This window comes from Microcaecilia unicolor, chromosome 3 (genome assembly GCF_901765095.1).
Source record: "Microcaecilia unicolor chromosome 3, aMicUni1.1, whole genome shotgun sequence".
In the NCBI taxonomy this organism is placed as follows: domain Eukaryota; kingdom Metazoa; phylum Chordata; class Amphibia; order Gymnophiona; family Siphonopidae; genus Microcaecilia; species Microcaecilia unicolor.
Window position 1 is genome coordinate 136,190,754 of NC_044033.1, and position 24,657 is coordinate 136,215,410.

At 40.0% G+C, this 24,657-nt stretch overlaps 1 protein-coding gene across 1 annotated transcript in view; it reads right to left on the minus strand.

Annotated features, from left to right (window-relative positions):
• Positions 1-24,657, minus strand: part of FMN2 (formin 2) — a 434,815-nt gene that overhangs the window by 337,271 nt on the left and 72,887 nt on the right. The window contains exon 4 of the mRNA XM_030196386.1: positions 15,635-15,785. Coding sequence (XP_030052246.1) covers positions 15,635-15,785 — 151 coding nt within the window. The remainder of the gene's footprint in view (positions 1-15,634; positions 15,786-24,657) is intronic.

Genomic DNA, 24,657 nt, shown 5'->3' on the forward strand with positions numbered 1-24,657 from the left:
GCAGGCATTAAAAAATGTAATTATATTTAATGATAAAAGTTGTTGCATTACATTAATCTGTCTTAAATTTATGGGGCCAATATCTAGCTCATGGCAGTCAATGATTTTTAAGGAACCAACTACAGCAGGTGGAATTTGACCCAGATATTTAATACCAGGCACTGACTGAATATCTGGTGCCAGATTATATTAAGCACCAGTATCCAGAAACTAAAGGGTCCTTTTACTAAGATACGTTGAAAAATGGCCTTTTAAAACATTTTTGCCGAAAATGGACATGCGTCAAAATGAAAATTGCTGCATGTTCATTTTGGGTCAGAGACCTTACCGCCAGCCACTGACCTAGCGGTAAAGTCTCATGGGGTAACCAGGTGGTAATGACCTACGCACGCCAAATACCACTTGGTGCACCTCAGATACGCGCTGCATAAAATAAAAATTATTTTTCGGACGCACGGCAAAAATGAAACTACCACAAGAGCCACACGGTAGCCGTGCGGTAACTCCATTTTGGCACGCGTTGGTCATGATTACGCGGCTTAGTAAAAGCGCCCCTAAGCAAGTTAGAACAGATATTTCTGCAAAGATATATACAGGGCAAAGATTTTGGTTCCTTTTAAAGTTCATTTGAGATTTTGATGCCCCGTCCCCACCCCCTATTTTTGATGTTTTTTTCTGGTTGATTTCATGCCATATATTTATATATTAATCTGTCCTTTCAACAATGCCTACAACAGGTTAAAGAAATACAATCAAAGAACTAAAAACATTAATTACAGCTTATCAAATTCATGTTAAAAATGTGTTTGTGTTAATTTAAGATATGCTAATAAACCAAATGAACACTCCCTAAAAGATGTATCAGACCAGCATTACTATAAATCACCAGTTAAACTGTATTTATACCACGGAGATATTTAAACATCTCTATCATATCTCCCCCTCCCGCCTTTCTTCCACAGTATACATAGAGATTTTTAAGTCCATCGCCATACGCTTTATGACAAAGACCATTGACCATTTTAGTAGCCGCCTTCTGAACTGACTCCACCCTGTTTATATCTTTTTGAAGGTACAGTCTCCCGAACTAAAAAGAGTTCTCATAATAGAATTATACAGAGGCAATATCACCTTATACCTGCTGGTCATTTCTCTCCCAAGCACCCTTCTGGCTTTTGCCATAGCCTTTTCTACATGTTTGGCTACCTTAAGATTATCACTTATAAACGCACCCAAGTCCCATTCTGTTGTGCACAAGTACTTCACCACCCCCCCCCCCCTCAACTGTACCACTAACTCTGGGTGTTGTAGCCCTGATGCATGACCAATTTGTGAACATTAAATTTTAGCTGCCAAAGTGTGAACCATTCTTCAAGCTTCACTAGGTCTCTCCTTGTGTTATCCATAGCACGAGGGGTGTCTACTCTATTGGTATCATCCACAAAGACAAACCTTACCAGATAGCTCTTCCGCAATATCACTTACAAAAACGTGGGCCCGAGAAGACTTTTTTTGCTCCATAAAGAATGTGCGAAGGAATAGAAATGTTGTTCTACTTGTCTCCTGCAAAAGTAATAGCTTGCAAGATACATAGAGTGGAGAGAAGGCTACCTTCAGCGGGTAAGATCATGTCACCATCTATATCCCTTTCAAGACTGATCTTCCAGAAATTGTCCCTAAGATTAGGCTTTGTCTTGATTTGTTGGAATCCTGGGCTTCTGACTTAGTTACACAGAGATAAGACTAAATTTCTTGTGGTAACCAACCCCTTTGACCATACCATATATAATAATTTTACCATTGACAATGCAAAATTACGCTTAAGGTACTGGGTGTATTGGCAGTCACCTCGCGTTCCTCAAGTAAAAATCCTTCAAGTCTCTTTAGAAGCCAAGGAGAATCAGATCATATTTCTCACCTGACTAGATTGCTAGTTCAACCCTTCGTTTTCGTTCGATTACTGCAATTCTATCTATGCTGGATGTAAGGAGGGTGTCCTAAAACAGATGCAAATGGCCCAATATACAGCAACTAGCTTGTCCTAAAGGTATCTTGTTTTGATAGAGCCACTCCATTATTGACCGCCCATTAAAGCCAGGATTATTTTTAAATTATGTGAGTTTGTCTTTCAAATATTACATGGCATGACACCAGCTTACGTGGCAGTGGCCAACAAAGCATACGGGATGATAGGAATTATTAGGAGAGGGATGTAAAATAAGACCAAAAATATTATAATGAAAGACTCCAGAGGAAATTGGAAAGTCATGGGATAGGAGGTAGTGTCCTATTGTGGATTTAAAACTGGTTAAAAGACAGAAAACAGAGAGTAAGGTTAAATGGTCAGTATTCTCAATGGAGAAGAGTAGTAAGTGGAGTTCCACAGAGGTCTGTGCTGGGACCGTTGCTTTTTAATATATATTTATAAATGACCTAGAGATGGGAGTAACTAGTGAGGTAATTGAATTTGCTGACGACACAAAGTTATTCAAAGTTGTTAAATCGCAAGAGGATTGTGAAAAATTACAAGAGGATCTTACGAGACTGGGTGTCTAAATGGCAGATGACGTTTAATGTGACCAAGTGCAAAATGATGCATGTGGGAAAGAGGAACCCGAATTATAGCTACATAATGCAAGGTTCCACGTTAGGAGTCAGACTAAGAAAGGGATCTAGGTGTCGTCGTGGATACGTTGAAACCTCCTGCTCAGTGTGCTGTGGCTGCTAAGAAAGCAAATAGAACATTAGGTATTAGGAAAGGAATGGAAAACAAAAATGACGATATAATGTGTTTGTATCGCTCCATGGTGCGGCTGCACCTCGAATACTGTGTTCATTTCTGGTCACCGCATCTCAAAAAAGATATAGTGGAATTAGAAAAGGCACACAGAAGGGCGACAAAAATGATAAAGGGGATGAACGACTTCTCTATGAGGAAAGGCTAAAGCAGCTATGGCTCTTCAGCTTGGAGAAAAGACAGCTGAGGGGAGATATGAAAGAGGTCTATAAAATAATGAGTGGAGTGTTAAGGGTAGGCGTGAAGCGTCTGTTTACTCTTTCCAAAAATACTAGGTCTAGGGGGCATTTGATGAAGCTACAAAGTAGTAAATTTAAAACGAATCTGAGAAAATGTTTCTTCACTCAACGTGTAATTATACCCTGGAATTCGTTGCCAGAAAATGTAGTAAAGGCGGTTAGTTTAGTGGGGTTTAAAAAAAGGTTTGGACGGCTTCCTAAAGGAAAAGTCCATAGACCATTATTAAAATGGACTTGGGGAAAATCCACGGCTTATTTCTGGGATAAGCAGTATAAAATGTTTTGTACTTTTTGGGGATCTTGCCAGGTATTTGTGACCTGGATTGGCCACTGTTGGAAACAGGATGCTGGGCTTGATGGACCTTTGGTCTTTCCCAGTATGGCAACACTTATGTACTTATAGCTCCATGGTATGACCTTACCTTGAGTATTATTTTCTATTCTGGTCACCTATCTCAAAAAAAGATATAGCAGAATTAGAAAAGGTTCAAAGAAGAGCAATCAAAATGATAGAAGGGATGGAACTGCTCCCATATGAGGAAAGGCTAAAGAGGTTAGGGCTCTTCAGCTTGGAAAATTGATGGCTGAGGGGAGGATATGATTGACATTCTAAGCAAGAAATGCAATATCAAGCTTAAACACTGTTCGAAACTTAATACAGCCCTGTTTGACAAAACTTTGGCCAAAGTGGGTGCAAGAGAAAGCTTCCGATTGTTCGAGAAGTTTTGAAATTTGTGATTTTTCACGTCACTTGATAGGATCCATGAAAGCTGATTTTTCACTGGTTTTAAGAAATATATACTCTCTGTACTTCAGTGAAGTAATTAGCGTATTAAACTTTGCTAAGCTATTATTTTGAGAAAGAGTTTGTTTAAAAAAAAAAAAAAGTTTGGACAAGTTCCTGGAGGAGGTCCAAGATGGACATGGGAGAAGCCCCTGCTTGCCCTGGGATTTGTAACATGGAATGTTGCTACTAATTGGGATTCTACCAGGTACTTGTGACCTGGATTGGCTACTGCTGGAAGAAGGATTCTGGGCTAGATGGACCACTGGTCTGACCCAGTATGGCTATTCTTATGTTATTATGAACTATTCCCCTACACAATATAATCTCTGGTTCTAGGGACTACTTTAGACTTCATTTTCCAGATTGCAAGAGAGTTTGCTATAAGTCAGTTCACTCCGCAGACTTTAGAGACCAAGGTGCTAAATGGAAAAACTCACTATCAATAGTAATCAAGGATCAGCCTGATTACTTGGTATTTCACAAAAGAGACTGAAAACTTTCCACTTTGAGAGGTTTCTACCCATTGGTGAAGTGTATTAGATTGTAACTGGCTATTGATAGTTTATTATTTAGTTCTTATTTGTATTACTCTGTTCTTACTTTATATATATATATTTTTTTTTTTTAACTACATTGAACTTGAGTATGTTCAGGATAATGTGGGGTATAAAAGTAGAGAAAAGCTTGGATTTGGCGAATATATCCGAAATATTAGAACAAACTTTGGACGCTAATACGGAGCGAAGGACTTTATTAATTTCATTTACTTTCGAGCAAGATCTTAATGCAATCTTACGTCTTTATTTTCAGAATTCAGTCACTCTATTTGCGGGTGCCAAGGTTTGGATGTTTCAAGATGTTACTAAATCTACTCAACAGAGAAGAAAACTTTTTCTGGAATTAAAACAAAAAACTTTGGACTTGGGAGGATCTTTCCTACTGGCCTATCCATGTAAATGTATAGTTCGGTTAGGTTCAACAAAGTATGTCTTTTTTTCGCCTGACCAATTGAGAGTCTTCTTAGATTCTAAAAAGCCTGTTATGATACGAGTTTGGGATTGCATCAGTTCTTCTTGAAATTGAATATAATAAGTAACTTCTCTAATATGTTTGCCCGTCCCCCTCAATATGTGGTCTAAGGAAGCAATATAACTGAATGTTACAGATTAATAGTTTAGTGGATACTGATGGGGGGGAAAAAAATGTTTCTTTCGTTTTTTTTTTTTTTTTTTTAACTTTTATTTTCTTCCCTTTATATTTGAGCTGTATCCATATACTTTATATAACATTATGATGCTGTATTTCATGACAATGTAAAATTTACGTGTCAATTTAATTTGAAATTAATAAATAAATAAATAAAAAGTCAAAATAAACAAATAAGACTATACTTTCCTCAGAGTTTCATTTACCACTTACCCTTTGTTGCCTTCCACTCAATCAGTTACTAACCCACTTTTAAGGTCATATCAAGGACACTCAGTGCATTTGTAAATTGTATTTGATGGTATTTTTAGATATCTTTTGCCACTTTTCCTCTACTAATGTTCTACTCTGATAGCTACTCTGGCTCAATTGGACATTGAGTATTCTGTTTTGGATTGTTTTCATTTGTATTTAGCTCAGTGATCACAATAAGTTAGTATGGCAAACGGTGTCTCCAACTGGAACCATTGGAATGCAGAGTGCCACATGACAGCCCAATTATCAATGTATTTTATTCTTTCCAACCCAACAGAAAAGAATTATACAAAGGGGTAGTAAAACACTGCTGACCGTCTGTGTCAGTCTGCGTGGGATCAAAATAAACTGAAAGCTTGGCATGAAAGAGTGAAGAAAAAAAAAAGGTTTGAAAGAGGGCCAAGTCACACTAGAGGTTCCAGAAAAATAAGCCTACCTCCCTCCCACCCAAAGAAAAAGTAAAAGTGGCCCTATGCATTTCTATATAAATACTAATTCTCACTTCAGAAGCACAGAAACTGCATGAAATGAAGTGGCTAGAGAACAGGGCAAGGCAGTTTAAACTGCAGAATTTCACACACTTCACTTAAGCTGCCCCATCCCCCCCAAACTGTCCCCCTTCCAACTACCCCACCAGCCCAGACATTACCCCTACCAACTGCTTCACCATCCCGCCAACTGTCCCCTCCAACTGCCACACCATCTTATGTTAATACCCTCACACCCAAATTAATCTCCTGCAACTGCCACACCAAACTACTTCAACTCCAAAACCTAGATCCCTTCAACTGTCCCATCATCCTGGAAACTACCCCAACCCCCAAACAACCCTCCTGCAACTGACCCACTATCCCACAAGTTATCTTACCCCTAAAACTAGCCACCTACAAACTATCCCAACATGTTATGGGCAAAGACAAATTAAGCCATTGATAAAAACTTTGCACATGTGTCCAAATGCTAAACGCCCCTATCAGGTGTGCTCAGGAGTCAGGTACATGCACTTACACATGTTTTGAGAGCATAAGTGGGGCCTTAATTGACACAAGATGCAACTCTACAAGGTAGCACTTAAGTGCTACAGTGCATAATTGCATTAAAGCATACAAATAAGTGGAGCCTGGGCATATTGCTAAGTGATGTACACAACTTCTAGAATACTGTTGTGTGCATTGCATTAGCATACTTAAGTGTTCAACTTACGCCAACTTTTGACCTGTTTTAATTGGGAATGCCTACATTTTGACATACTAAAGTGGTTTTAAATTAGTATAATAGCTTAGACGTGCTTAAGTACTTCGATAGAATTGGTACTAAGCATGCCCATTTTGGTGCCTAAATCAAGGCGCCAAGTGATAGAATTGGCCCCCTCAGGCTATTCTCATTATAATTTAAGAAATTTTAAATATGTTTTTGTGTGTGTTTCCTTGCTGTTCTATTATGTTTAAAGTTCTGAAAGTCTGTTTTATATACTTTAGGGTGACTTCTATAAATTACACCTACAAAAAAATTGTTGCTGTAAAAAGAAAAAAAACGCTTAAGCTTCATTCTATAAGCCATGCCTAAAGTTAAGCACGGTTTATAGAATAGCACTTTGAGTACCAGGGGTCACATGTAAATTTAGGCACAGATTACATGTCTAAATTTACAAGCGTACAGCTTTGATTCCAATTAGCACCAATAATTGCTTGTTAAAACCAATTATTGGCAGTAATTGGCTCATTATTTAATTACATAATGCATGCAAAATTCACGCACACAATTTTTGGAGACTTACAAAACATAACCCCTTTAACATTCTTTTTGTAAATGAGAGGTGTATTTTCAAAGCAGACTTACATAGTTACATAGGGGCTCATTTTCAAAGCACTTAGACTTACAAAGTTCCATACTAACCTATGGAACTTTGTAAGTCTAAGTGCTTTGAAAATACACCTCATAGCAACACAGTAACACATTAAATGACAGATAAAGACCTGCATAGTCCATCTAGTTTGCCCAACAGTTACATTCATTATAAATTCAAGATTAAAGCAACAATATAATAGAATTACTAACACTTTACTCACTAAGTTTCACTTTAAGATGTCTTCCCCTCCCCCACTGAGATATACAGCATCTGCATTCATAGCATACTTGTTGACACCAGTATTTTACTTATTGAACTTCTGTATTACATTGTCTTTCCTTTCCCAAGTTGGTAGTAAAGACTTCAGCCCTTCCCCCAGCTTCTGGAAAATTCGCTATTTTGGCCCAAGTCATTTGTTTCCAAGTGGATCACAATGTCACTGAGAATCTTTACTCTCTTCTCTGATTACTGTCAGCATTTGGTAGGTACTTCTGCTGGCTGATAACCCTGAAAGCATTTAAACTTTGTCTGGCCCTATGGACTGAATCCCTAAATTAATGTCTGATAATGGCGTTCCCTAACAGCAAGAAATATTTTTTGCGCTATTTTGTCAATGCTTTCTGGAGTCTTTTGTATTAAGCAGTGCTTTTTTTTTTTTTTTTTTTTTTAGGAAAAAAAGGTACCAGTACTCATTATGGGTAACATGGGGGGGGGGGGTCATTATGACCCCACCCCTATGATAATCACACCCCTTTTACCAGCCATGACACATATAAACAGGCATCATTGAAAATATTACACCAGTATAGGAGAAGAAAAAAACTTGTGATTTTTTATTATAATTCCTGTAAACCATTACAGCTCCAGTATGCCCAAAATGACACAAACCAAATTAGCACACAGACCAGGAATTAGGAGAACAGTCTTGTCAAATCTGAAACATATGTTATAAAAATCTCAGAACCACAAATAGATCCCTATTCAGACACTGTCCTGCAGTCACACATGCAGAACAGAGATAACCTCTCAAAATTCTTCAAACATTAACCTGAAATCCAAAGAAGCTAGACTCTGCATGCAGTACAATACCAGGAAAAGAAAAAAAAAACATGAAACAGTGTAAAATGAAACAGATGTAAATTCTCAAACTGGACATATTCCAAACACTAAAATGAAAATAAAATGATTTTTTTTTCTACCTTTTTGTCTGGTGACTTTTTTTTTTATCATATTGGTCCCAGTCTATGATTCTGCTGCTCTCTATCTGTTCTCTTAACTCAGTTTCCAGGGCTTCCTTTCCATTTATTTCTTTACTTTCCTCCTTTCTTCTTCATTTCTTGCCCTACATCCATAAGTAAAAGCTGGGTCCTCCACAGACTGGATTGGATGAGGTATACAGTTGATCCAGCTTTTGCCTATTTTCTCCATCCATGTGCAGTGTTTCTCCTCTCTTCTCTTTCCCTCATCTCTATCCATGTGCATCTTCTTTTCTCTTCCCTCCTCTCCATCCATGTCCAGCAATTCTCCTCTCCCCTGTCCTCCCCTCCATCCATCCATGCCCAGCATTTCTCCTCTCCCCAGCCCTCTCCTCCATCCATCCATATCCAGCAATTCTCCTTTCTCCCCTGCTCTCCTGTCCATCCATGTGCAGAAATTCTCCTCTCTACCTTGCCCTCCTCTCCTTTCATCCATGTCCAGCAATTCTGCTCTCCCCTCCATATATGTCCATTAATTCGCCTCTCCCCTGCTGTTCTTTACCATCCATGTTCAGCGATTCTCCTCTGCCCGTCCTCCCGTCTCATCCATATCCAACAAATTTTCCTCTCCCCTGCCCACCTCTCCCCTTCATCCATGTCCAGTGATTCTCCTCTCTCTCTCCTGTCCTCCTTTCCCATCCATATCCAGCAATTCTCCTCCCCCTATCCTCCCTTCCCATCCATTCCCAGTGATTCTCATCTCCATCCTCCCCTCCCATCTATGCCCAGTGATTCTCATTTCTCCCTTGCCCTCCCCCTCCCATCCATGCCCAGCAATTCTCCTCTCCCCCTGCCCTCCCCTCCATGTCCAGATTTTCTCCTCTACCCCTATCCTCCCCTCCCATTCATGTCCAGCAATTCTCCTCTCCTCCCTGCCCTTCCTCCTTTTCCCACTGCCTGCCTGTTGATAGTCTAGGCTGGCAGTAATCAGCCAAACAGAAGGCTCAGCACCAGCACTGAGGAGCCTTTATGCCCAACACCATGCACCCGGGAAGGCCCTGTTAGTTCCACCCTCTCTGATACATATGCATCATAGGGGCAGTACCAACAGGGCCTGCCACAAGCGGATAGGCTGAACTAAGGCTGAGTGTGCTGGTGCCAGGCCTCGCTTGTACTGAGTGATTGCAGGCCCAGACTCTCGAGCAGGCAGCAAGAAGAAATGGGGACAGCAAATGGGAGATTTTAAAAAAAGGTGTCAGTACGTCATAGCAGCACAAAAAAAGCACTGGTATTAAGTTACCTTATTTGTCTCTAGATCAGAGCTTATTTTGGGGGCATCAGAATACTCTAATACAGGAAAATAATTAAGTAGGGGCAACAATTGGAAGGGGAGATGTAATAAGTGGAAGAAGTTTTAATAAATACAAATTCATTCAAAAATATAAAACTGAATACAGTATAATTGTAACTGCTAATGTTCAGCATCTATGGTCCTCCTGGACTTTTACATTGAGATTGCTCACCCATAATTGAGGCCATTACTACACAGGGTTGTCATTTACATATTTGACTGTATAAGGGGATTTTGACTGTTAGGTAAAAACTGGTGAATAGATGCAAGGAATTTTACACATAATCCAACCCTTCAGGTTCTATCGAACTGTTTTAGATGTGACTCAGGTCTCTTCACATGTTGGATTTAGTTTTCCTTATAAAGTATTTCATAATAAGTTGAAGTCCTTGATCCGATGCACCCCAATTCCCTGGACAGATCATTTTTTTTTAGTTTGGAATTGACTGAGATTAGACTCAGCCTCAAATGATTAAGGAGAGATATTCATTAGACAACTTAAAAGCACTCTGGATGCCTAAATTACACAGTATCATTGACTTACATGTGGTGGATATGTCTGATCTATGGCTGCCATCTTTAGATGCTATAGCCTCCTTCCACATATTTCATTTAAACAGACACTACTAACAGAATTCTAAATATGGTGCTGAACATTAGGCACTACTTCCACATCTAGTTTATGTCACAGAAAAGTATGCTGATGGATCCAAATCACCAAAAAGCAAGCGTTCACAGATGCGCCCCTTTATAGAATCAAAGCAAACGTGAACCCAGCTGATAATCACTTCTTTTTTATGTTTCAACGGTTTTCATTGGTTATATATTAAACACACAGTGAATAAAACAATATTTCAGCAATTTCTGCACAGTTCCAAGTGTAGGCCCACTTTGTTCAAATATGTGCAGGCTAATACTTATCCACCTTTACATATTTTCTTTTCCACCCTGACCCCTCCCCTATCCCATCTTTTCCTCTTTTAAGTACCACCCACGAAAGCACCCCAACTTTACTGGTAAAAGATCGGTCTAACTCCCTCCCCCCTCGCAGCCACACTGATCACTTCTTAAATGTAGACTGCGCGATCAGGATGATTTGATTGGCTATGTTCAATGTGGTAATTGTCAATGGCGTGCTTTGATCATTGAAGGTGTTTATTAGCAGGCTAAAACAAATGCACGTAATATTGCTACAAGACATACTACTAACTGTAACAGCAGATATGTGGTTTACATGATCCAGTGCCCCTGTCGGTTAATTTATATAGGGAAATCCAGGAGACCAGTAAAACAAGGGTTAAATAAGCATAAATCCAGGATTCATACAGCTACCTTAACAACACCCATTGTAACCCATTTGTTACAGGAGCAGCATGAGTGGACAGACATAAGATGGCGAGTTATTGCTCATATTCAAATTAGTAAAGGGGGGGAGATGCAGACACCCTTCTTAATTATAAGGAACAATGGTGGATATTCACATCAACAGTTACTCCAGGAGGTTTGAGTTTAGAAATAGATTGGTCTGCAGCAATGTAAATGAATGACATCATTAGGTATATCTGCATTCCATTGGCGCTCTGAGTCATGTGAATTGTTTAAAAGAGTACTGCGCATGGGTGTGACAAGAATTAAGATGGCAGACACCGAAGCTATGTGGGTGAACTTGGTTCATACTTAAGGTATGTAATGTTTTACTGTATATTTGGCATTTAGTATTCCATAGTATGCTGACTGAGTCTCAAATTTTCAGTTGACCGGACCGCACCCTGAGGCAGCAATTTGCGAAACATGCCGCACGCAGGTGGAGGCATCCGTGTAGTGCGAATTGGAGAGAAAGACTAAGTAAAAGTATAATTGAATTTTAAGCGTTTTAAAGCTTTTAAAGAAATATTGTGAATTTGCACATGGAAGCGATGAAATTGTACATTGAAGAAATAGAAATAAAAATTTGTTATGAATAAACTACTAAGTCAGTTGGAATACAGTTGGAGTGAATACACGCACACAGATATAGATATATATAATTAGAGCTGTTCGATTACAATGAAACTTTTTTAATCGTGTGATTAATCACAAGATCAAGAGTGAAAGCAAAAATATAAGATCATCCTTTTTCAAATAAGCAAAGGAGAACATGTTAAGTGTGGGCTCACTAATTTACGCAGTGGTAAAAATATAAATACCATCTTCCACAGGACAGAGACTAAAAAGCCTAGCAAACAGAATTGGGGGGGGGGGCATGAATGCTCTGGCACCCCCAAAGTTTTCTACCTCTCCTTCCAAATGTTCTGCCGTGTAGAAGGGACACAGCTTCTGCCTAGGAGGGAAGGGTTTGGACAGCTGTTGTAGTTGGTGATTCAATCATTAGGCATGTAGATAGCTGGGTAGCTGGTGGGCATGAGGATCACCTGGTCACTTGCCTGCCTGGTGCGAAGGTGGTGGTCCTCCCGCATCACCTAGATAAGATTTTAGTGCTGGGGAGGAGCCTGCTGTCTCGGTACATGTGGGTACCAATGACCTAGGAAAATATGGGCGGGAGGGTCTGGAAACCAAATTTAGTCTCTTAGGTAGAAAGCTGAAATCCAGATCCTTCAAGGTAGCATTTTTGGAAAATTTCCATGTTCCACGCACAGGACCTAAGAGACAGGCAGAGCTCCGCAGTCTCAATGCGTGGTTGAGACAATGGAGCAGTGATGAGGGATTTAGATTTGTTAGGATCGAAGCAACATTCTGGGAAAGCGGGAGCCTATTCCGAAAGGATGGGCTCCATCTTAATATGAATGGAAACAGGCTGCTGGTGCTAACTTTTCAAAAAGGAGACAGCAGCTTTTAAACTAAAACTGGGGGAAGGAACCCACAATTGCTCAGGATCACTTGGTTCAGTGTGGAGTATCCTCAAAAGGATACTATTGAAACAGAATCTCTAATGGGAGAACAGAATAAAGGATGCAAATGATCAACATCAACTTCAGAGCAGCTTGAAGATGCAAGGAAAAAGACACAATCTGACATGTTTATATACAAATGCTAGAAGCCTAAGAAATAAGATGAACGAGTTTGACTATATAGCACTAAATGGAGAATTAGATATAATAGACATCTCAGAGACTATGTGGAAGGAAAATAATCAATGGGACACTTAACAGGGTACAAATTATATCGCATTGATACAGGACCAAATTGGAGGAGGGATTGCGCTATATGTTAAAGAGGAAATAGAGTAAAAAATAAATAAATATTCTACATGAAATGGATAGCAGCATGGAATCCTTGTGGACAGAAATTCTGTGTGTGAAGGGAAAGAGTAAACTAGTCAGGCTGTACTACTGTCCGCTAGGACAGAATAGACAGATGAACAAATGTTTACAGAAATTAGGAAAGCTAGAAACTTGGGCAAACATTATAATAATGGGTGATTTCAATGACCCCAATATTGACTGGATAAATGCAATATCAGGGAGCGCTATGGAGGTAAAATTCTTAGATGTAATGAATGACATGTTTTTGGAGCAACTGGTCCAAAAACTGACAAGAGGGCAAACTATTTTAGATCTAGTCCCTAGTGGAACTCATGGAATGGTACAAGAGGTAACAGTGTTGGATCTGCTGGGAAACCGTGATCATAACTGGGATCAAATTTGAGCTGATATCTGGCATGAAGTCACTAAAGTAATCTACTGTAGCAGCATTTCATTTTCAAAAGGGCAACTATCAAAAATGAGGAGATGGTTAAAAAGAAGCTAAAAAATAAATAAAAAAAGAAGAGTCATCTGCAAAGGTTAGGACTTTAAATCAGGCGTGAACGTTGTTTAAAAATACCATCATGGAAGCCCAGACCAGATGTATTCCACGTATTAACAAAGGTTGAAAGAAGGGCAAACGACAGCCTGCATAGTTAAAAGGTGAAATAAAAGAGGATCTTATAGCCAAAAGAGTATCCTTCAAAGAATAGAAAAAGGATCCAAATGAAGAAAATAAGAAGCAACACAAGCACTGTCAAGCTAGATGCAAAGCATTAATCATGAAAGCTAAAACAGAATATGAAGAAAAACTTGACACTGAGTCAAAAACTCGTAATACCGTTTTCAGACACATCAGAAGTATGTGTGGGAATGTTAAATCATGAAGGAGTAAAAGGGGCACTCAGGGAGGACAACGCCATAGCGGACAGACTGAATTAATTCTTTGCTTTGGTCTTTACGGAAGAAGAAGCAAGAGATATACCTGAACAGGAAATGGTTTTCAAGGGTCACAATGCGGAGGCTCTAAAACAAGTCTCTGTGAACTTGGAATATGCACTGAGCCAAATAGACAAATTAAAGAGTGATAAATCACCTGGACCAGATGATATACATACCAGGGTACTGAAAGAACTCCATAAAATTGCTTATTAGTTGTTGGTGATCTGTCATTAAAATCATCCGTAGTACCTAAAGATTGGAGGGTGACCAATGTAACGTCGATTTTTAAAAACAGGAGTGATCCTGGAAATTACAGATCAGTAAACCTGACTTCAGTGCCAGGGAAAATAGTGGAAACTATTATAAGGAATAAAATTACGGATCATAAGGACAAACATGGTTTAATGGGACAGAGTCAGCATAGGTTCAGCCAAGGGATGTCTTGCCTCACCAATTTGCTTAATTTCTTTAAAGGCGTAAATGAACATGTGGATAAAGTTGAGCCGATTGATGTAGTGTATCTAGATTTTCAGAAAACTTTTGACAAAGTTTCTCATGAGAGATTCCTAAAAAAAATTAAAAAGTCATGGGATAGGAGGCAATGTCCTTCTCTAGATTAGGAATTGGTTACTGGGCAGAAAACAGAGGGTAAGGTTAAACGGCCATTTTTCTCAATGAAGGGGGATAAATAGTGGAGTGCCACAGGAATCTGTACTGGGACCAGTGTTATTAAATATATTTATATATGATCTGGAAAATGGAATGAGTAAGGTGATTAAATTTGCAGATGACAAAAAAAAAATAAATAAATAAAACACGCACACAGATTGTGAAAGTTCAGAAAGACCTTAAGAAACTGGAAGACTGGGCATACAAATGGCAGATGAAATTTAATGTGATTCACATTAGGAAGAATAATCCGAATCATAGTTGCCTGATGCTAGGGTCCACTTTAGGAGTCAGCACTCAAGAAAAAGATCTAGGTGTCATTGTAGATAATACGCTGAAATCTTTTGTGCAGTGTGCGGCGGCAGTCAAAAAAAGCAAACAGGATGCTAGGAATTATTAGGAAAGGGATGCATAATAAAGCAAAATAAGAATACTATAATGTTTCTGTATTGCTCCATGGTGCAACCTCACCTTGAGTACTGCATTCAATTCTGGTCATCGTATATCAAAAAAAGATATAGTGGAATTAGAAAAGATTTTTTTTAAAAAGCGACCAAAATGATAAAGGGGACGGAATTCCTCCCGTATGAGGAAAGGCTAAAGAGGGTAAAGCTCTTTAGCTTGGAAAAGACGTGGCTGAGGAGGGATATGATTGAGGTCTATATAATTCTGAGTGGTGTATAATGGTTAAAAGTGAATTGATTTTTCACTCTTTCAAAAAGGTAAAAAGACTAGGGGACATGATGAAAATGTATGGAAATACTATTAAAAACAAATAGGAGGAAATATTTTTTTCAAGCAAAGAATAGTTAAGCTCCTGAACTTGCTGCCAGAGGATGTGGTAACGGCAGTTAATGTATCTGGGTTTAAAAAAAAGTTTTGACAAGTTCCTGGAGGAAAAGTCCAGAGTCTGCTATTGAGAGACCTGGGGGAAGCCACTGCTTGCCCTGGGTTTGGTAGCATGGAATGTTGCTGCTATTTATGATTGGCCACTGCTGGAAGCAGGATACTGCGCTAGATGGACCATTGGTATGACCCAGTATGGCTATTCTTATCAGAGCAGACAAGGATTTTAACTAAACCCCAGGATTAATTGCATACCTGCTTCTGTATATGCCGGATCCAGTTGCTCTTGTCCAAGTGGTTTTGAAGGTGGCCATATGGTCTGTATTCTTCCTGGGAATCGTCCTTCTAGGTAATCCAGTGAATGTGTTGGTTGATTAACAGCAGCCCAAGTATAAAGCTGATCTTGCTGAAAAAGAAAATTGAATTTACTACAACACCTATTCCTGAGATATTTTTTTTGAGGGGATACAGTAGGATCCTTCTATAGAAAATTGCCTTTTTTCACATATGAAAAGGCAGATACGGTATTAGCAACCTTAACTTATTCACACAAATAGCTTCTAAATAAAAGCTCATAGTAGTAATCTGACCCTAGTTCTAGTTAGTTTGGAAGCACAGAGCAGTATCAGTAAGAAATCAGGGAAAACAAAAATCATGAGAAACCTACTGCTAGGGGTCAGAACCCTAGTGGTAGTACCAGGAAACTACTGCTAGAAGTTGCCATTTTTAAATCTGGCATTGCTCCTATCCAGACTAGCCCATAGACCACAGACAAGTTTTGATGTGGGCCTATGAGGACCTCAGTGGGAGGAAGTCAGGAGGATTGATCAGAGGGGATTGTTGGGGAATCACGGCAGGAATTAGAGTGGCAGCAACCCAGAAGTTATGCGAATGCGACAGCAGATACTCAGTGCCAGCACCTGCATAGCCAAGCAGGCAAAAGTTAGGACTGCATTGTATATGGGGAACTGGCACTGAATATCAGTAGTACCAACATAACTGCTGGCTCCTGCCTGACCCTGCCCCAGACTGCCCTTCTGCTTCCTGGATACCACACATGCAGTTTAATGTTGATATTTTGGCAGCACAGTGTCCAGTTAAGTACCACCGAATATTGGTAGCAGACCCACTGAGGTTTATTTAAGTATGCAGCAACCTCTCCTGCCAACTTATCACTTCGCATATCAACTCCAACATGCCCAAAAGTCAGAAAGTATGAAAACTCTTACAACTGAACCACTCATTTGGTGAGGTCTTAGAGGAACATAAGGAGGGAAGGGAAGGGAGAAGGAGCATTGTTCTGCAAAGACTTTCTTCTCCCTCCCCAACCAGCAAATCACTTTCAAATTAATATCAAATAATAAAATAGCTTCCAATGTTGGGGAGTCTGTGGCTTGATTTTCTGGCTCTCTTTTCTTCATATTCCCTGGTCTTTTAAATCTATTCCCGTTCTATCTTCTGACATCTTTTCTTTTCTATTTCCTTGGTTTCTCTTTTCTTCGGCAATAGGTAGTTTAATACTTCTTTTGTTATTTCATCTGTGCTCTTTCACCATCCTCCTCCATTTCCATCCTATATTATCAACCCGAATTCTTTCTTCCGCCTAGTCCAGGGTCCTCTCCCCCTCCATCTCCTGCCATCCCTCTCTTCACCTACTTCTAACCCCTCACCCCATTCCCAAATTGAGCTCTCCTACCTCCTTGCTTACCCCTTGCTCACCCCTCAAAAAGATAAAATGCTAAAGATTATCCACAAATTCTAGTAAAGGCTGGCCATGAAGCCATGTATATGAAACAATGCAATTTACAGAATCAGAGAAAACTTGGATGCAGTACCGAATACTGAGAGCTCTTGCATTGCAAGAAAACAACAAGAGTCATGTTTCTGCTTCCCAGATGCAGAAAAGAACATGAAATCTGGTAAAGAGAACACCTCTGAGCTCAAACTCAAGTCAGTCAGGATTTTACAACCATGACTATTTCACTGGTTCAAGACAGCTTATAATGGGAACAAACAATGACAGAGTGAAAGACATTGCTGTGTAAGACAACATACCTTAGTGTGCAATACAGGTCATGGCTGCTGATACACAAAGCCGGGCCTGGGGCAAACAATCTTAAGGGGCCCCCACCTCCCTCCCCATCAGTAGTCAGACGTAGCTGCTTTCAGTTGCCTTTAAATTCAGAAAATAGATCTGCTACTTACTAACTTGCGTGCAATGAATGAAGACCGTAACTTGTAGTCTTGTCTTGCACTGGGGGGAAAACTCAATGACGGCACTGGCAGCTGCCTGCCTGTGTTCTGTTGTTGCCCAACAAAAAAAGGAAACATTATACTGTTTGCTGTGAGGAGATTTGGAGTTGGATTGTCTCCTAACTGGTCCCCATTGGCACCTCAAATCCAATCCTGGCTACTTGCAATTCTGCTTAATCCTCAGCGTCTGCACAGCTCCCTTGGTCGATCGTCTCGTCTGTCTTCTCTCTGCCTGTGCACCACCAGCCGTCCGGGACATGGGTAAGGGTTAGCGCGTTAACTCTTCCATCACTGCAGATCCTTCTTTCCTGACACATCCCCTCCCATGGCAGAAACGGGCAGTATGTGACATCAGGAGGTGATGGGACAAGGCAGGAAGAAGGACCTGCGGTGTAAGAGAAGACAATGTGTTAACACGCTAATCCAGATCCCGGCCGGCACACACAAGAGCAGGAGGAGACCAATGCAGCGGCAGCCTGCCTGAGCCTTCTTCTACCTGCCAGTACCACCGGAAATCTTGCCAACACTAGGCCCAGGAAATCTCACCCCCTCTCTCAGCGGCCCTGATACAGGTATGCAAGAGGCTGAGGGTGCACAAGCTTAAATGAAGCAACTTGATCACTCAGCAACAACTCTATAATGGCTTTTGCAGCAGGACAAAACAGCAAATCTAAAAGCAGTAAGAGCTACATATAGGAGCAACTCCTCAATGTAAGAGAACAAACCAAACGGCATGCAAAGGAAAAACATGGTCAGTGTTACAGATAGTCCCATGCCCAGACGCAGTACCCTGCTTACGGAAATAAGGGGACAACATGGACAGTGAAATCACTTTCAGAAAATACGTCAGTCCAATAGAAATGTACATGCAACAAACGGAACTACAGTCAGCAATAGTGAAGGCAAATCTTTTTGTGGCTAGCATAGCTGGAAACAGAACAAAATGGTACGTACCACACTGTAGCATACACCTTCTCCACTGACACAGGCTTTGAAGTGAACAATTTTTCAGAATTCGCATGCAACAGATGCATTCCATTTATTTACAAAGATGAAAGAAGAGAAACGACAGCCAGCATGATTAAAAGGTAAAGCAGAACAGGCTATTAGCTCCAAAGAACGTCTTTCAAAGAATGACAAAAGGACCAAAATGAAGAAATTAAGAAGTAACATAAGCACTGGCAAGTTAGATGTAAAATATTGATGATGAAGGCTAAAACAGAATATGAAGACAAACTTGCCACACAGGAGCACACACACTAACATCTTTTTCAGGTACATCAGAAGCAGAAAGCCTGCGAGGAAATCTGTGGGACAGTTAAATCATGAAGGAGCAAAAGGGGCACTCAGGGAGAACAAGGCCATAGCAAAGAGACTGAATTAGTTCTTTGCTTCAATCTTTACAGAAGAAAATGAAGACCTACATGTACCAGGAATGTTTTTCAAGGGTGATGATATGAAGGACTAGAAAGAAATTTTGGTGAACCTGGAAATTTCAGAGAGCCATATCAAATTAAAGAGTAGTAAGATCACCAAACTTTGATTGTAATCTGTAACCTCTCATTAAAATCAACCATAGTACCTGAAGATTGGAGGGTGGCCAATGTAACTCCAATTTTATAAAGGATTCCAGAGTGATCAGGAAAATTATAGACTGGTAATCCTGCCATTGGTGTGGGGCAAAATAGTGGAAACTATTATAAAGAACATTACAGAATGTATAGATAAACATGGTTTAACGGGACAAAGTCAGCATGGATTCAGCCAAAAGAAGTTTTGCCTCACCAATTTACTTCATGTCTTTGAAAATGCGGATAAAACTGAGCCAGTTGATGTAGTATATCTAGCTTTTCAGAAAGCTTTTGACAAAGTTCTTTATGAGAGACTCCTGAGAAAAGTAAAGAGTCATGGGATAGGAGGCAATGTTCTGTTGTGGATTAGGAACTGGTTACTGGACAGAAAACAGAGGGTAGGGTTAAATGGCCATTTTTCTCAATGGAGGAGGGTGAATAGTGGAGTGGAAATTCAGAACAAGTGAGGTGATTAAATTTACAGATAAGAAAACTATTCAAGGTTGTTAAAATACATGCGGACTGTGAAAAGTTTCAGGAAAACCTTCAGGAAAAAATTAGGAAATTGGAAGACTGGGCATCCAAATGGCAGATGAAATTTAATGTAGATAAATGCAAAGTGATGCACATTGGGAAGAATCATCTTTATCATAGCTACCTGATGCTAGGGTCCATCTTGAGGGTCAGCACCCAAGAAAGATCTAGGTGTCATACCATACCAGCACCAAGTCCAAGAATGAGAACTACATCAGCCCTATACTAATGACGGTTTAGCACTACTAATAATCCAGAACACTAGTACAAAGCTAGTTGGGAAGAAAGAATAAAGTGGAACGCTATAGATTCTAACACAGAACCTACATGTTGATAGAAACCCTAACCTAGCTTGCACAAGCAAAACACACAGATCACCACCTAATAAAGAACAAGAGACAACTATGCTGGCAAGAAATGAAATGGAAAACCAAAAGGAAAAACAGACTTCATACTACTACTACTTGACATTTCTAAAGCGCTACTAGGGTTACGCAGCGCTGTACAATTTAACATAGAAGGACAGTCCCTGCTCAAGGAGCTTACAATCTAAAGGACAAATGTACAGTCAGTCAAATAGGGACAGTCAAATTGGGGCAGTCTAGATTTCCTGAAATGTATAAAGGTTAGGTGCCGAAAGCAACATTGAAGAGGTGGGCTTTGAGCAAAGATTTGAAGATGGGTAGGGAGGGGGCTTGGCGTAAGGGCTCAGGAAGTTTATTCCAAGCATAGGGTGAGGCGAGGCAGTATGAGCGGAGCCTGGAGTTGGCGGTGGTGGAGAAGGGTACTGAGAGGAGGGATTTGTCCTGTGAGCGGAGGTTACGGGCGGGAACGTAAGGGGAAATGAGGGTAGAGAGGTAATGGCTGCAGACTGAGTGCATTTGTAGGTAAGAAGGAGAAGCTTGAACTGTATGCGGTATCTGATCGGAAGCCAGTGAAGTGACCTGAGGAGAGGGGTGATATGAGTATATCGGTTCAGGCGGAATATAAGACGTGCAGCAGAGTTCTGAACGGATTGAAGGGGGGATAGATGGCTAAGTGGGAGGCCAGTGAGGAGTAGGTTGCAGTAGAAAAGGCGAGAGGTAATGAGAGCATGGACGAGAGTACGGGTGGTGTGCTCAGAGAGGAAAGGGCGAATTTTGCTGATGTTAAAGAGAAAGAAGCGACAGGTCTTGGCTATCTGCTGGATATGCGCAGAGAAGGAGAGGGAGGAGTCGAAGATGACTCCGAGGTTGCGGGCAGATGAGATGGGGAGGATGAGGGTGCCATCAACTGAGATAGAGAGTGGAGGAAGAGGAGAAGTGGGTTTTGGTGGAAAGACGATAAGCTCAGTCTTGGACATGTTCAGTTTCAGGTGGCGGTTGGACAACCATGCAGCAATGTCGGATAAGCAGGCCAATACCTTGGCCTGGGTCTCCGCGGTGATGTCTGGTGTGGAGAGATACAGCTGGGTATCATCAGCATAAAGATGATACTGGAAACCATGAGATGAGATCAGCGAGCCTAGGGAAGAGGTGTAGATTGAAAAAAGAAGGGGTCCAAGGACAGATCCCTGAGGAACTCCAACAGAGAGCGGGATGGGGGTGGAGGAAGATCCATGAGAGTGTACTCTGAAGGTGCGGTGGGAGAGATAGGAGGAGAACCAGGAGAGGACAAAACCCTGGAACCCAAATGAGGACAGTGTGGCAAGAAGTAAATCATGACTGGCAGTGTCAAAAGCGGCGGATATATCAAGAAGGATGAGGATGGAGTAGTGGCCTCTGGATTTGGCAAGTAACAGGTCATTACAGACTTTAGAGAGTGCTGTTTCTGTCGAGTGTAGAGGGCGAAAACCGGATTGAAGCGGATCGAGGATGGCATGAGAGGAGAGAAAAATCAAGGCAGCAGCTGTGAACAGCACGCTCAAGTATTTTGGAGAGGAAGGGTAGGGGAGGTAGGGCGATGAAGGCGGGATGTGCATAGGAGGAATGGAGATGGGTCAACAGCAGGAAGGAAATGTTGAAGGTTGAGGGCTAAGGAGAAGGAAGGGGAAAGGAGAGAAGGTGAGGTGATGAGGGTAAGGTGATGAGCAGTGGAACACAGAAGCAAATGTATTTCCTCCAGTACCAAAGAAAACAATTACAAAGTGGAGTTTCAAAGTTGAGATACTTTTTTATATCTTTACTATCTGATCATTTTACTGTTCCATGTATATTTGTGTTATTTCCCTCTGATCTGCTTGTTTTGAGAGAGAGATACACCAGGACAGGGGTCACAGAACTGTCTGTCAAATTCTCTACATGCTACAATTACTTACGAAAACTGATTAGTTTTGAGATAACTGAAATTAAATGTAATACAGAATTCAGTAGCAACAACTCTTGCATATCCCCCTTGAAATCCATCACTTGTAAAAAGGGATGTGTATTTATTAGTATATATTCCGTTCATTAATTTTATGCACATACAAAAGTACACAAAAAAAATATTTTATATACTTTAATTTGTAGATTAATATGCAAAAAAAACATTAAAATGCTCAAAAAAAAACATTTAAACAGGAAAAAAGATGTTTAAAAAGTTGGAAAAAAAATACCTAAATGTCCAAAATCTAACCAAAAAGGTTTGTGCAAGTGCAATCCCTGCCAGGTAACTTTCTAAGAAGCTTCAATATGCAGAACATCAGTTTTCATTAAACGTGATATATTGCAGAGAATGGAGTGAATAAGTAGAGGATTACTAATAAATTAATTAAAACCTAATGCAATACACTTGTATTTGAATAGTTTATATTGATATGCACCTATTACACAGCCATTTTATTTCTCATGCCCTGTAAAGTAAAATTTGCCAATAATTACAGGTTCTATTTATCTCAGGTTCTGAAGTTTGTATCATGATCCATTTTCTACTTCATGAATTGGTGTGCATTTGTTGTTTTTATCATTTTAACCCAAAATATATAACACCCAAACTATTTACAAAGTTACCCTGAAATGGAGAAAGAAAAAAAACATCCAATGACAGAAGATGAAAAACGTTTTGCCCTGCAAACCTGTAATACATTAATACAAAATTTGCTAACTGAAAATACCAGTTGTACTGTTATTTATATTGTGCTACTCATTCTAAGTCATTATGGTGGTTATTTTAGAAGCATCCACATGTCTAAGTAGCAGCCTTGCCATTCGGATTTGTGGAAGCTCACTACATCTAAAATGTCAAGGGGATATGGAGAGGGCGAAGAGAGGGAGTGGTCTGGGTGGACCAATAGAGACATGCCGTTCACAAAGGGGATGGACTTCTGCATGGAGCAACCTGGACCCTGGAATTTATACCTGCTTCAAGGCATGTTTAAGTACATGCTGTGGGGGCAGCTGTAAATCCCAACCTTACCAGTCCCTGTGAGGCCAGCTCCTCTACTTCACCCCCCCACCCCCCCATGGCCCCACCCTGAATCCTTCAAAAATACCTACCTATGTCTCTAGGCAGACTTGTGCATCACACACTTCATAATTTGCTGTTATAAATATTACTACTCAAATGCCCCTATTCTTTTCAAACTGTATTTCAAAAAATAGAAAACAAACTGAAGAGAGCTCTGTGAGAACAATTTTTAAAAAGTCATTTATCCAGGTAAATAGTATGGGTTGCACCTTAGAAAGTTAGTCTATAAAATCCATGACCTTTTATCCCCACATGTGCAATTTTCAAAGCAGGTACTTTCTATTTTAGTGGCTACTTGGGCACTGATTTTTTTTTTTTTTTTTTAAGAACCAAGGAATTAGGCACATTTTACTTTTAGTTTATGTCTTTGGGTTCTTTAGAGCAAAAATGATGCCTGGGAGTATTATTTAGAATATGCTTCCATGTTTAAGTGGTGACCCTTTGTTTTATTGTGCGTTAAAAATAGTTTGGGAGTTTTTTGGGGTTTTTTTTAATGGACAATTTTATAGAGTTTGTTTGCACATATACATGTTGTATAACCCCCAGTTAGCCTGAACAATATGTAGCCAGAGTAATTTAACCTAGAACTTGTCAAGATAATTATGCCCATATATAACCTAAGGATTTTCTACATCTTATGGCAGGGGTGCCCAATGTTAGTCCTTGAGGTCCAGAACCCAGTTGGGTTTTCAGAATTTATTCATTGAATATGTATGAGATTTGCATGCAGTGCCTCCACTGTATGCAAATAGATATCATGTATATTCATTATGGAAGTTCTGAAAACCCAACTGGGTTACAAACCTCATGGACCGGTATTGAGCACCCCTGTCTTATGGCTTTCAGAAATTGTGCTCTTATGTGTTAGTAGAGTTATCCTGGCATATAGAATCTAGTCCATTACCATCAGATTTATATCATGCAAAAAAAAAAAATAAAAAATCAGCACCAAAACGAAACACACCTAGGCGTATTCTATAAGGTCCACCTAAATTTCTGCGTGGTTAATAGAATACGCCGAACGTCCATCTCTGTGACTACAGTCATAGGCAGTTAAACCAAGTAAAATGGTGTAAATGCCCATGACTAAATTACATGCGGACCATATGTATTACAAAGCACGTAGGTTTTAGAAATTCCCACAACCAGCCCATTCCATGCCCATGGCCACACACCCTTTTCAACTATGCGATTTAGAATTCACGCACATGTTACAGAATACGCTTAGACAGTTATGAATGTACATTCTAATTAATGTAAATTAGTGTCAATTTCTTGTGAAGAGGCACTTAGCACTGATTAGCTTAATTAAGTTGCACATGCAAATCCAGATGACTGGATTTACGTGAACAAGTTGCATTATGTAGAATCTGGGGGGAATGTGTATTACATTGTGGGGCAATCCCTTTATTTTTGAAGTTTTGTTTATTTTTAATGTTCTAGTTTTTGTGATTTTGAGGTTTTTGGTTTTTTGGGGGTTTTTTATATATAGGT